Genomic DNA, 14,060 nt, shown 5'->3' with positions numbered 1-14,060 from the left:
TTAACCCCCCCCCCCCCCCCTTTTTTTTTTTTTTGAAAACACACAGATTGTAAGAAGAAGTGGTCATATTATATAATAACTTAAATTCACACTTTGCTTTCTCATTGGTTTTATCCTTTGATTTCTCTGTAGTCAGAGACAGATTTTCTATTTATTACTTTGCTGCTTTGCTTTTCTTCCAGTGTCAATTTCGTTCCTTACTGCTTTGTGGAATAGATTTTTATTCTATTTTGCATTTTTAATTTTCCTGGAATCTCTCTTCTGGCTCTATTTTCGTATCAACCTGATATGTAATTTAAAAAACAACAACAATTATGACTTCTTATATGCCTTAGAGTATTGGACAGTACTGCCTAGTGGTTAGGAATGGAATAATGTGGTCTCTTTTTAGTTGTACGACAGCAGATAAGTGATTTATGTCTCTTTGTGCCTCAGTCTCTTTCCTCCCCTATAAAATAGGGATAATCACAATATCTACTTTATGATAATTAGGACGACTAAATGAGTTCATATCTGTAAATTACTTGGATATTACTGGTACAGAAGAAACAGTAATTGTTAGTTATCACTGAAGTTATCATTATCATCACCCTGTTTTTCTGTTGGGGTTTCCAAATAGTTTTCTAATTTTTCTTTGGCTAGTGGTTACCATTACATCATCTTTAAAAGCATAATTTTTCTCTGAGTCTTTGGAGTGGTATTCTACAGTTTTTTAAATAGATTGTGTATTTTTTGTTTCTTTTGTTTTATCTATTTCATAACAGGAGAAGAGCTCTTCCTGATTCCATGTTAGCAACAGATTCAGTGCTTGACTTTTTCTTGGCCCTGCCTGATTTATTTTGGATGTTAGAGAATCACCTTCTTAGATTGACAACAGGGGTCTTCAAATGAGCCTGATTTCCTTTGACTGGAGTAATTCAGTGAAGGCAGCCCTCCCTGGGGAAGTGGAAGGCTCCCCTGTTATCACTCCCTGCTCCCTGATTTTCTACCTGGGCGGACTGTATGAAAACCAGCAATCTCTCCTGCGAGGGTCATGTTCACTACTGCTCAAGATGTAATGAAAGCTTGCATGGGCACCCCTGTTCTCATTCTTGACTTATTTTTATTTGGAAGTTGGGGTTTGAGAGAGGTTGTTAGGAGGAAATGTGAACCAGAGGGGTTGTATGGTGTTCTGGCCATTTTGGTCATAGTTCCTCTATGTCCAGTGGGGTATGGCATGGTTTTTTAGTTGACAAATATATAGAATTCCATGCTAAAGTGGAGAAAGACTATACATCTTCCTTCCTGTTCCATTAGGGTTAGGTTTTATTTATTAAGGCAGTAAAACATATTACATACCCCCTGTGGTACTTATGTGGCTCTCTCTGTAGTTCATAAGAATTCTTCTAAGATTTTGCTGGAGATTTGCTATAAAGCCATTTGTTATTAATGTTTTTTCTTCATTAGGTATTTTTGTGGCAAGTTGATAGGGCTGCTCTAGGGGATACCATTATCAAAAGGGTCCTCTATGTTGTAACGTTTAATTTTCTGATTCTTAGCTGAGATCTCCCGGAAGCCAAAACTGTCTGGACTATCATTGAAGAGATTCCCTTCACAGAAAAGTTTGATTTTTGCCAACAAAATGGCCAAATAAATAAAGAAGGAGACAGAAAGGAAATGACTCAGAATCATTTTGGACTATGTTAACTTTAGTAGTCTAATTTGTGACCAGTTAGTTTGGGATATTACGTTAGTGAAGTGAACCACAACATTGACACTTTTATAAATCACCATAATACTGACACTGATTTTTTTAAATGAAATTTGTCTTGTGAAGTTGTAGTGTTTCCTTATGAAAATAGAATATAAGAGCAATGGAGGTAAATGTTATTCAGTTAAGCATAGTATTAGAAGCTATCCTGTGTAGTTACTCCTCCAGTGGTGGCATTTTTGCTTCTGGCTAGTTCTCAAGAATAGTGATGAATAACAATTCCTGTTTTCTAAGAATGTCTTTGGCTTTGTTCTTTTCTCCTCTTCTCTCTCTATATATCCATACATATTTGTATCTTCAATATGGATTCATAATTTTTAAAAGGACATTTATCCCTAGGAATTCATGATATCATCGGATCACAATCCTAGTATTTATCTGCTTGTGTACTGATGTGTCAGTTTTCTGCAGTAGGCCTATGCATCATTTGTTTACATCTCATATTTTTCTGCACAATGGAAATTCCTTATTCTTGAAAATATCTTTACACATCTATAGGCAAAAGGAAGTTTATCCATTTGAATGAGTAGTCTTAATTTATTTTCAACTTCTTTGAGTTGCCTTAATTCAAATTCTGACATTCACACTCTCTATTTAAGGCTTTTGAAGGTTGGTTTTTGTTCTCTTCTGTTCTTCTAATACGGTGTGTGAAAAATTATCTTTATTTGCAAATTTTAAGCTATCTTATTAAGATATAAATATAATATAAAGATATCATGTAGAAGAATGGTCTTTGGGTTCTGAGTACTTGGGTTCTGGTCCCAACTCCTATGCTTATGATTGTTATAACCTTAGGCAAGTCATTTAATTTACTGAAGAATTATCTGTTAAACAAGCACATTGGTGTTTGATCTTATCCTGGCAGTGTGGCTGTGAGGATCAAATGAGATAGAACAAGATCTCCAACCATAGCAACGTAGTGTCCATTATGAACCTTTAAAAATATCACTTTAGGGCTGGGGTTATGGCTCATTGGTAGAGCGTTATCCTAGCATGTGAGAGGCCCAGGGTTCAGTCCTCAGTACCACATAAAAAGACATAAGTAAAATAAAGGTATTGTATCCAACTACAACTAAAAAATAAATAAATAATGAGAAAAAAATCACTTTACCCCATCAAAGTTTGATTTGCTATGGTGGGATCCAGCCATTTGTATCCATGGATTTTACATGTTTAATCAGGTTTGAAAACCATGGAAATAAAGCATATTAAAACATTTAGGGATGTAAAGTGGTAGGAGTATAAGGCTTGACATAAGACTGTGTTGTGACATTATTGTGCTGAGAAGGAATCAATTGTTAGAAGGGAAATTCATCTTACAACTTCAGTAGTAGTTCATACTGAGGACACTTCATTAAGGGGGCCACTTGTTGATTCCCTTCACTAAGATTCAGGTGATACAAGACCTTCTTACCCAGTTTTCTTAGAGTTTTGGGGATCTGTCAAGTTAAACTTCCCATGGTGAAGTCAAACCCTGAATGCAGATCTTCCCTTTTCTTACTTCTTAACCACTATTTTGTAACAAATTCAGTATATCCTGTACTTGTACATTTATGTAAAAACAATGACTTTATACACTCTGAACAATGAGACATAAAGTGGTAGTAGGCATATCTGTGTTTGCCATGTCAAGAATACATATTTACCCTGAGGTTTTCTCTTAGAATGTATTCTTGACATGGCAAAAAGAGACAACTTCAAGGTAAATCAAATTCCCTCTGGGTTACATTGTATCATATGCTATTACTGGAACTCAAATAACATACCTGCACAAATGTGTGAAAGTAATAGTCGCAAAATGAATGGAACATCTTGAAGATTTTATCTGTTAATGCATGAAGCTTTCTCCAAAAATCATATAATATGAGTGAATTTTTTTGCTTGTGACTTGAATGAATGAACTCCTTGCAATTTACTTAAAATTAAAACAAGAAGAAATTGAAAGCTTGGATAGTCTTACATCTATATAAAAATTAAATTTGTTAATAAAAACCTCATAGAGAACTCTTATTTAGCATGTTTGTGCTACTGTAACAGCATAGCTTAGACTGGGTTATTTTTAAATGACAAAAACTTATTCCTCACAGATCTGGAGGCTGGTAAGTCTAATATGAAGGTACTGATTCAGCGTTATGAGGGCTGCTTTCTCTGCTTCCAACGTGGCACCTTGTCACTCTGTTTTCATAGCAGAAGGATGAATATTCTGTTGTTACATGGTAGAAGGCAGAAGGAATAAGGGTCTAGCTAATACCCTTGATTCCTTTTATAAAGGAACTAATAACCCACCCATGAGGGCACAGCCCTCCTGAAAGTAATACCTCTTAACACTATCACCTTGAGGGTTAGATTTCAGCATAAGAAATTCGGGCAGCACAAGCATTCAGACCTTGTTTGAAGCAAAGCCATTAGACACAAAGGACTTCACTGATGAATTCCTCCAAAATTTAAAGAAAAAAATAACAACATTACCCTGGAGACTAGAAGAATGAACATGTCTCAAGTATTGGGAAATAGTTCCCATTGGCCCTAATACTATTACTTAGTTCCAGGTCTTTAAGATCCCCTGAAATTATCATCCTCTATTGGCAAGTACATAAATTGATTAAAATCAGTTTATGAAGTGGTTTGGCTGTCTATTAAATGTGAACTTGTTTGCAACCTATGATGTAGCATTTCCATCCCAAGTTATACACCCTTTATAGATGTCCATAAAAGTGTACCAAAATATTTGTAATGAGTGTTCTTCAGCATATTATTCATAATAGCCCCAATCTGGGAACGCCCCGAGTGGTCATTAGTTGAATGGGATACATGAATTATAGCCATACATTTAAATACCATACATCAATGACAGAGAACCAACTACTACTATATGTAACAATTTGGATAAATCCCATGGAGAAAATTTAAATGAAGAAGCCAGTGGAATAGTACATAATTCCACTTATATAAAATTCGAACACCAGCATGACTTATCCATGGTGATGTATTCTAGGATAGTGGTTAATTTGAAGGTAGTATTAGTCAGGAAAGGGCACAGAGGGTTTTCATGGGTTCTGTTTCTTGATTTGACTGATGGTTGGCAGGTTAGATTGATGTCATAAAAAAATGTGTCAAGCTGTAAATTAATTTTTTGTATCCTTTACAGTGTATATATTATACCTCAGATTTCCTTTTCATTTTTTGTTGCTATGGTCTAATTAAAGGACTCAGAAAATCATAAAAATATGAACAAAGTAGTCTGAAACAACTTTAAGGTAGGCACTGATAAGTGGGAACTTAAATATTGCATTTATACACTCTAGATTTAGCATAAGATTGAAAATGAAGTGCAGTTCACCTAATCTTTTACCACATTGATCTACGTGGCTGATATATACCTGTATATGTATATGATATATGTATATATGTACACACACACATATGCACATGCTCCCTTTTCCTTTAAGGGATAAAATAATACTTCCTTTAGGATAACTTATGGGAAGTTCATAAAAGAATATTAGTAACCTGTTTATATATACTTCATTTTTGAAGGTTGGCATCCATTTAATAAATTTGTAATGAGTGAAGGGAATTTTGTCCATAGGATGCTTATGAAAGCTTAATAGCAATAGAGTGCTCTTACCTTTATGGAATTGTTTACCCTGAGAATTTAATAGTGACGGTAGGGTATTAGAATTATTAAATGTTCTACTTTTGTTATTTTTAGTTGCTATTATAATTGAATAGTATGCATTCTCACTGACTCAGCAGTCTTTTCCATTGTCATGTTGAACTAACATGATCTATTTAATTTTTAGGTGCAGGTATTTGGATTATATTCTGGAGAAGAATTTCATGAGACTTTTGACTGTCCTATTAAAGTAAGTTTTTAATCTTTCTAAGGTTTTCTCATCTCAGGCAATAAAGATTATCAGTAATTCAAATATTACTGATCCAGTCCTGTATTAATTTTGTCAGTCAATGTCTGTTCATCAGTTATGATATGCTGATACCATTTGGATGCTGTGAAACGAGAGCAGGATGTACATTAAGAGACTGTGATGTGTCTATCTTCAGGGAGTTTTTATTTTGGTGGTTATATTGACATGCATGCACATACATGGACACCCACTGACACAGATACACAGTCTGTGCTCAAAAACTTAGGTAAAATAGCACTACAGTTCAAAGATAAAAAGTCACTATTTGCAATTCTTTTTAGTGATGGCTTCATAGATGGAGCAGTATTTGACTGGGCTTTAATAAATGGACAGGGGCAGATAGAAAAGCTGGCTTTCCCTGTGGAAGAATAACAAAATAGAAACGGAGGTGTTAGAAAGTTCACATTGTGTTCAGGAAGAGTCTAGTTTAGGTAATGCATAAAAGACTGATTTGTCCAGAGAAGTATACAGACTGACTGACTAGAACTATCTCAGTCTGAAAGCTAAGGAATTGGACTCTGTCTGATAAAAGGAAATTATTGAATGTTTAAGAATAAAGGAGTGACATTAATTAAGCTAATTTTTAGGAAAATTAATACAGTCCTTGTATACTATGTAGATTGCTGGTCTGATAGACAAGAGGCAAGAAGACCAGTTTTAGATAACAATTATGGTAAAGTGTGCTTGTTAAAAAAGAAGAGGTCATTCATTTTTTTACCCATTTGTTTATTCAAACACTTATTGACCATTAGGTAAAGGAGAGATAAGATCTGACAGGTGTTTTATAAAGGTGAATTTACCATAAGGAAGGGTGATTTAAACAGGAGAGTGGTGATAAGAGACAATTCAGCAGGCTAATGGAATACTCTGGGAAACATATCAGGAGCTTGGTAAAAAAGTGATCATGAGTATTTAAGATAGAGTAGAAAAAATGAATTTAGGCAGCCCATGGGAGGTAGACTTTTTAGCTTTAGTGATACATTCGATGAGAATGATCAAAAATAGAGGAGCTGAAGGTAAATTCAGGTTCTTGCTTTGATAATGGTGTGAGAATGCATTAAGGGATGGTTTGAGTAAGGACATTGCTAGTTTGGTCTTGGATTTAGATAACTGTAGTACATTGTATTACAGAGGTTTTAGAAACATGAGTATGGACTTTAGGATAGATTCTGGCCCTTAAATACAAAGTTGGTACCTGCAGTTGAGTAAGATAAACCCATTTTAAAAGATATTATTCCATTTAAACTATAGAGTGAGAAGAGAAGACCAATCTTGAAATTCTGGAGCATCCTAAATTTAAAGATTCAGGTGGTAGAAGCAAAAATAGTAAAGGAGTGGTCTGAGAAGCAGACACCAGAAGAGCTAGACACTAGAAGAATGGTGTCAGGCACACCAAAGAGACAGGGCTTCCAGGGGAAAGAAGTAGGTCACAGTGCCAAAGGCAGCTGAGGTTTTAAATGGTGGGAAGACTAAATCAAATATACTTTATTCGTTAATTATGATGTTTTTGGTGATCACAGTGAGGACAACTTCAAGAGGAAATTGGAGGTGAGGGTGTCAAAACAACCAGTAATTTTATTTCTCATTCAGGAAATTTGGTAATAAAGAAGATAGATTATGTGGCAGACAAATCAGGCAATGTCTAGAGAATGTTTCTGCAGATCACATTTTGGCTGATGGTAAGAATTGGTAGAGAGGGAAAGATTGAAAATAGAAAAAAATACTGGAGCAGCACTAAGCAGTGAGATTGACCGTTTAGGGTAGATAATTTTGGAAAAAGCCTTTTCTATCTGCGTGTGAGACAGGGACAAGGTGAGGTTCAGCCCAACTATGGCAAAAGTAGGGCAGTGAAAGAGGAGCAGTTTATGGTAGTGGCCCTAGTGGCTTTATTTTCTTATACTTGAAGGGGAGGAAGCAGGGAAAATGATGTTTTTCATTTGCAAAGATGTCTGTTTTGCCTTAAAAGAGAACTAGAAGGACTCTTCAGAGATTTTAAGAATGTAAAACAATACAATATGTAAATGCTTCTATATTAGTGTTTAGGATCGATTAGGAATGTGTTGAAGGGAAAGCTAACCTGAGAGGTAGGAGTGGTTAAAAAAAATGAAGGGCCCTATGCTAAGCCCTAAAAATGACAGTGTGAAAGAAATCTGTTAACATATTCTGTTGAAGAAGGGAAATATATTAGTCCATTAATAAATGTTTTTAGTCGAATGTTAGAAAAGATCAAAATTAATTAAGTTGCTGGTTTTATGGATAGTCTGGCGTTTAAAAGGCAGAATATATGCAGGCTTAGAGCCGTAACAAATGAGCCCCAAAAGAGGGAGTTGTGCTAATTGGAGCCACTAGAGTATCATTATTGCCTTCATTGTCCGCCCCCTACACACTGTATGTCAATGATATTATATAATCGTAAAGCCACTAGCAGTAACAAGGAGTGTTAACAAGAGCAGCCTTGGGAGAGACCTGTATAACAAGGGACTGAGGAGAGATTTGAATGGAAAGCTAAAGAGAATCATAGGGACAGGAACTTAGGTTTTGGGCCAGGGGTAAGGACCCTAATGATTAGTTCTATACCTCTTAGGTCCTCTACCTCTATTGCCTCAACCTCTGACGGGGCCTTGGTATAACTGGAAATTGTGTGGAAGGCTATATTGACTCATGCTTCCACTTGGTGCCATTCATCGTGGAAGCCATCTTGAACAAGGAGGTAGTCAGGTTCTCTCAGTGGGTTTTTTCTATGAATTGTATTTAGTTACCAATAGTTTTGACACCCGGCTACCTTAAAGACCTTCTTTGTTGCCTCTGAAGAGGAGGTATCTGCTTATAGGGGGTCTTCACTGAGTGAAAATTAGAACGAATCATTTTTATCCTTAGAGTTTTGACCTGACTTCAGAGAATTTTCACTTAAGAGCAAAACTCATAGGGAAGAATTAAAGAGCTTTGGTTTATGTAGAGGGCAGTCAAGGGAGTGGGAGGTTGTGGGGATGGGAAGGACAGTAGAAAAAGACAGATATTATACCCTATATACATGTATGATTACACTAGTGGAGTGACTCTAAACCATGTACAGCCAGAGGAATGAGAAGTTGTGCTCCATTTGTGTGCTATATGTCAAAATACATTCTACTGTAAAATAAATAATTAATTTTAAAAAGAACAAAACTCAGTCTCAGAATATTACTGCATGTATTACTTCGTACCAAGGTATTAGGACAGCTTTTAGGTCATGCTGCTCATAATGTATAAAGGGTTTTCATTCAGTGCTTTAACTGTGACTCTTATACTAGGCTTGGATTCTTTTCTCTTGTAGATCATTGCTGTACACCCACATTTTGTGAGATCCAGTTGCAAGCAGTTTGTGACTGGAGGGAAGAAGGTAAATATTTTGTGTCTCTGTTGTGATGTGGAGCTGTTGAGGGGTGTTTCATTTGATCTGTAATTTGTCTTTAATGTCTTTAATGTCTAACTATTCTTCAGGAGAAATTTTGAGAAAGAAAAATGTAATGAAATTGTAAGAACATTATCTCTTGGGGTTGTTGTGACCTCAGTGTTTTTCACTACCTTCCTTTGAAGTAGGTACAGGACAAGATTAAAAGAGATGTTACTCCATCTCCACCTAGAGATTTGATATATTGTCTCTTCCACAAAAAAAGAGGCAGCATTTAAAAATTAAAAAAAAGCAATTAAATTAGTGATGTTTCTCCCCTTTACAGAAAATCTCTTTCAGGCTTTGATAACATTTTAGGATAATTATTGGTACTCTGTATTATCTTGTTCCTGGCACATTTTATTATCTCAGTGAAACCTTTCTCTACATGATTATCTTTGTAATTATAATAAGTTCTCAAATTAAAGCATCATTCTGCTGATAGTATAAGTCAATTTTTATCTATTAACCAGAAATATTTTCAAAGCCATTTTTATAGCAAAACACTATCCATACTGCAACTATAAATATTATTGCTTATTCGCTTTAGAGCCAGTGAAAAGCAAGTAGTCTGTGCCTTTCCCCCCCCTCTTTAAAGTAGTATATAGATACAGTATGTATATACTATATTTTTTGAGGTCCAGCTACTCAATTGTTTTGAATGTTATAGTTATCCTTTGTTTCCCCATGGTCTGGTAGTTCATGGAATGATGGCAGAAAAGTATACTGGTCATTCCCTAAGTCACTGTAATGCGTATGGGGCAGGTCTGGGGAATCCTGATTTGAGCCCAAGGCATGAAGCCAAGATTGCACTAACTATTATTTCTGCTTGCGGGGTAGCTCCTTTCCTTCCACCTCATAACCCATTGTTATTCTTTGGTTCTAGTCTGATTTGCCTTATGTAAAAATATTCGTGGTACTAGTTAATTGCAGACTTACTGTCACATTCTCTATTGTAGACCTATACCTCATCTACTCCTATAAAAGTAACTCCCTTCCTTGCCCTTTTCAGCCTTAGGAAAGAGCAGCTTTAAAACTCCACATATATTACTTTATTAAACACATTTTTGGAGAATTTTGTGTGTGATAGAGCATAAACTCACTTAGCTGTGATTTGAGCTTTTGCATTTTCATTTAAAACTCAGTGAGGATAAAGCTTTGGTGGAGTTTAAACAACAGTTGCTTATTATTTCATAATCTGAAAATTAAAGAGTGGCTTAGCAATTAAGTTCCATATAAGGGTCTGTTGAGAGGCTGCATTCAAAATATTGGCTCGGGCTGCAATTATCAGAGGCTTTATTGGTTCTGTAGGGTGTGCTTTGAAGATGTTTACTGACTTCTTACAAGTAATCTACATTGTACTTAAAATATTGATGAATCTTTTTGGTTTAAATATTTCCCTATAGTTTAATGCAGTTTTGACTTCTGGTTTCCAATTTTAGGAGTTAGAGATTTTACCATCTCCTATTTCTTAAAGATATTAGAAATAAGAAACATAATAGGAGTTTTACTCTCCAGGTAGGACTCAGAATCTGAAGATGAGATTCTCCTGTGTTAGTTTGGTTCTTAACAATTTATGTATTTGTGAAGTTTAATAATTTTCACTTTTTGTGTGAGGGATAACAGTAATCTCATCAAATTTTCATTAATTTTGCTACACATGTCTACCTGCAGAATGCCTGGGTTACATAATAACATATTCTTCACCCTTATATTTAGTATTTGATAACATATACAGGAAGAATAGTGTGAACTTGGCAGTTTGGGTCAGATTTTTTGAGTAAAGTAAGTGAGCATTGTGGAAACAGTGGTTACCTAGCATCTCAGTGTTGGCAAGGTTATATAGGAAGAACTTGGAGTTTATGGGATACAGACATGATAAACAATAAAATAAGTAGAATTCAAGTAAGAACATCAGAGTTTTGATTCATCTCTTCACTTATTGACTTTTTGATAGGTGATTCTATGTTCAGTTTTCTCTAAGAAAGAATTCTGACTTCCCCTTTCCTTATTCAATTCTCCAGGAATGCATCTGTGCATTTCTTTTTTGAAGCACAAAAAGATGTTAATGTGTAAATAAAATGAGACTAAGTAAAAACGATTCAGCTCATCTGGTAAAAAAGAATTTAAAAATGATTTTATTACCAAATTAGAATTTCTAAATTAAAATAATTTTTTAAAATACAATAAGTTTTAAACATTATTGTATACAAGACTTAGTACTGGGCCTGATAAATGTACATGTGTAATATTTTGAAGTGAAAAAGCATGTGATTACACATGTTGGTTTCAATATGTTAAGTAATTTTTCTTTTAGATTTTTTAATAGTTTTATTGATAGATAATTCATATACCATAAGGTTCACTAATTTAAAGTATACTATTCAATAGTTTTTAGTGATATTTATAGTGTTTTGCAGCCAGCAATATGATTTTAGAACATTTTTATCCCCCTTTAAAAAAATCCTTTTGCCACATCATCTTTCCTCCTTTCCTTCCATGCCTAGGTAACCACTAATCTACTTTATCTGTAAATTTGCCTATGCTGGACATTTCATATAAATAGAATTATATATAATCTTAGAGCTGGCTTTTTTTATTAGTGTTTTTGGTGCATGTGTGTTGTAGCATGTATCAGTACTTCATTTCTTGAGATGATGAAATATTATTTTACTTTATGGGTATATCATCATTTATCTGCTTTATCAGTTGATGAACATGTGGGGTCTTCCTTTTGGTAATTATGAGGAATGCTGCTGTGAACATTTTATACAAGTTCTTGTGGCTATGTGTTTTCATTTCTCAATTGCAAGGTTTTTGAATCATATGGTAACTCTATTAGCATTTTGAGGTACTGTCAAACTGTTTTTCTAAAGTGACTGTACCATTTTACATCTTCTACAGAAATACCTGAGGGTTTCAGGTTTTCCACTTTGTCCCTAACATTCATTTTTGTCTGTCTTTTTGATTGTAGCCATCCTGGTGCATATTAAATGGTATCCCATTGTGATGCTCATTTTTGTTTCCCTAATGACTTAATTATGTCACATATCTCCTTTCATGTCCTCATTGACAATTTGCATATTTTCTCTGAAGTAATGTCCACTTAAGTTCTTTGCCGATTTCTAAACTGGGTTATTATACAGTTGTAAACATTCTTTATGTATTCTGAATGCATGTTTCTTATCAGTTATATGATTTGCAAATATTTTTTCCCAGCCTCTGAGCTGTATTTTCCCTTTATTGATGACATCTTTAGAAGCACAAAGTTGTATCTAAGATACCCAAGTCCAAGATCATAAATATTAATGCTTATATTTTCTTCGAAGAATTTGCAGTTTTACCTCTTAAATTCAGTCGAGGATCTACTTTAAGTTCATGTTTGTGAGTGATGTAAGGTAGGGTTCTAAATTCATTCTTCTGCATGTGGCTATCCATTTGTCCCACCACATGTTGAAACAACTCTTCTTGTGTTGGCCCCTTTGTTGAAAAATCAGTTAACCATAAATGTCAGGTTTTAATTCTGGACTTTCAGTTCTGTTGATCTGTATGTTTATGCTTGTGCCAGCACCCCTTTTAGGTTTTATGTATTTATTCATTTTTGTGGTTCTGAAGATCAAACCCAGGGCCTATGCAAGCTAGGTAGATGCTCTACTGAAGGACATTTTCAGCTTCATCTTTTGGGTTTTAGAGCCACTAAGTTTGCTATAGTTACTTATAGGATGACAAACAAGTTAATGATTACTCTTATAACATTTTGAATTTCAGTTCTTTCCCTTTTCAAAAGCCAGTATAATTTTTCTGACTTACATTAGAGGCTTTAAAAATTTAAGGGTGTCCTCTAAGGATTTGTAGCATACAAACTTTGGACTCATGTCTTTATTATGTAAATGTGTACTTCATAGTAAAAAGTAACATTTATTTGATAAACTATAATGACATCTTTGAATACAGTACACCCTCTTGGTGTGCTCACAGTATCTTCTCTGTATACACTTTTAAAGATCACTGATACTACATGCTTTTGACATTATTGTGTTCTGCTTATTTTGTTGAAGATATTTCAGGAAGTGTTTTTTCTAATTTCATTATAAATATGTCTTTGATTTTAAAACCAAAGATTTTAGAAGATGACATTAAGAAGGGAGGACTATTATGCAATGATTTGTTTTGTTTAGAAAGTGCTAGCAAAGAGGAGGTACTCATCTATAACTAAGTTATGGAAGTTTATGCCTTTGAAAAATGAGAAAAGCAAAAACACTATTGGCCCAATTGCAATGCGTATCACTTCAATTGCAATTTTAAAGTAGCACCATAAGCAGAACAAGTTTGAAAAAGGCAGCATTTAGCAAATGGTGGTAAACCTTGCAATAATCATAGGTGTGTGTCGCGACCCCTTGCCCGCAAGGAAGACGCAACTCAGGAATCTTCTTTCAGCAGTTTATTCAGGCCTTGATTCATGTATCATCTTCTAGTGACCCCGCCCAAGCACAGCCTAATAAAGCCTCCCGCATACCAATCCCAAGCTGCCACGTGGACCTTTCTCATAGGGTGGGAAGGGATTGCGTGCCAATTCTCCATATTAGGAGTTGTTTATCACAGGCCACAGTGGAAGCCGGCGCCATCTTCTAATGGCGGCCACGGTCTAATTAGAACGGCTCACCACAGTTCCCCCTTCTGTTTTATAAAACAATGCAGGCGAAAGTAGAGGTCCTATCCCACTGTGCAGAAGTGGCTGCAATGTATGGTTCAGTCCTAAGGAGGGCCCTTCCCTAGACCTGGTCCCATATCAGCCGACGCCTTTTTTCGTAGGGCGGGGCGTGGACGTCAAACCCGCATGCAATAGGACATGCTTTCCTTGAGGTCCGTTGAGGGATCACTCAAGTGCAGTGCCTTGCCTCGCATCCTGCATCGTGACGACGGCGAGAAGTAGGATAACACAGGTAGCCTGGTA

General features: G+C 35.4%; 1 protein-coding gene across 2 annotated transcripts in view; it reads left to right on the top strand.

Moving 5' to 3' along the window:
* Positions 1-14,060, top strand: part of Vps41 (VPS41 subunit of HOPS complex) — a 169,255-nt gene that overhangs the window by 76,314 nt on the left and 78,881 nt on the right. For both annotated transcript variants that reach the window (XM_015490238.2, XM_048786477.1), the window contains 2 exons: positions 5,554-5,616; positions 8,990-9,055. In XM_015490238.2, the coding sequence (XP_015345724.1) occupies positions 5,554-5,616; positions 8,990-9,055 (129 nt within the window). The remainder of the gene's footprint in view (positions 1-5,553; positions 5,617-8,989; positions 9,056-14,060) is intronic.

This window comes from Marmota marmota, unplaced genomic scaffold (assembly GCF_001458135.2).
Source record: "Marmota marmota marmota unplaced genomic scaffold, marMar, whole genome shotgun sequence".
Taxonomy (NCBI): Eukaryota; Metazoa; Chordata; class Mammalia; order Rodentia; family Sciuridae; genus Marmota; species Marmota marmota.
Note: the sequence above shows the minus strand (reverse complement) of the source record. Positions and strands in the feature narration are given on the sequence as shown.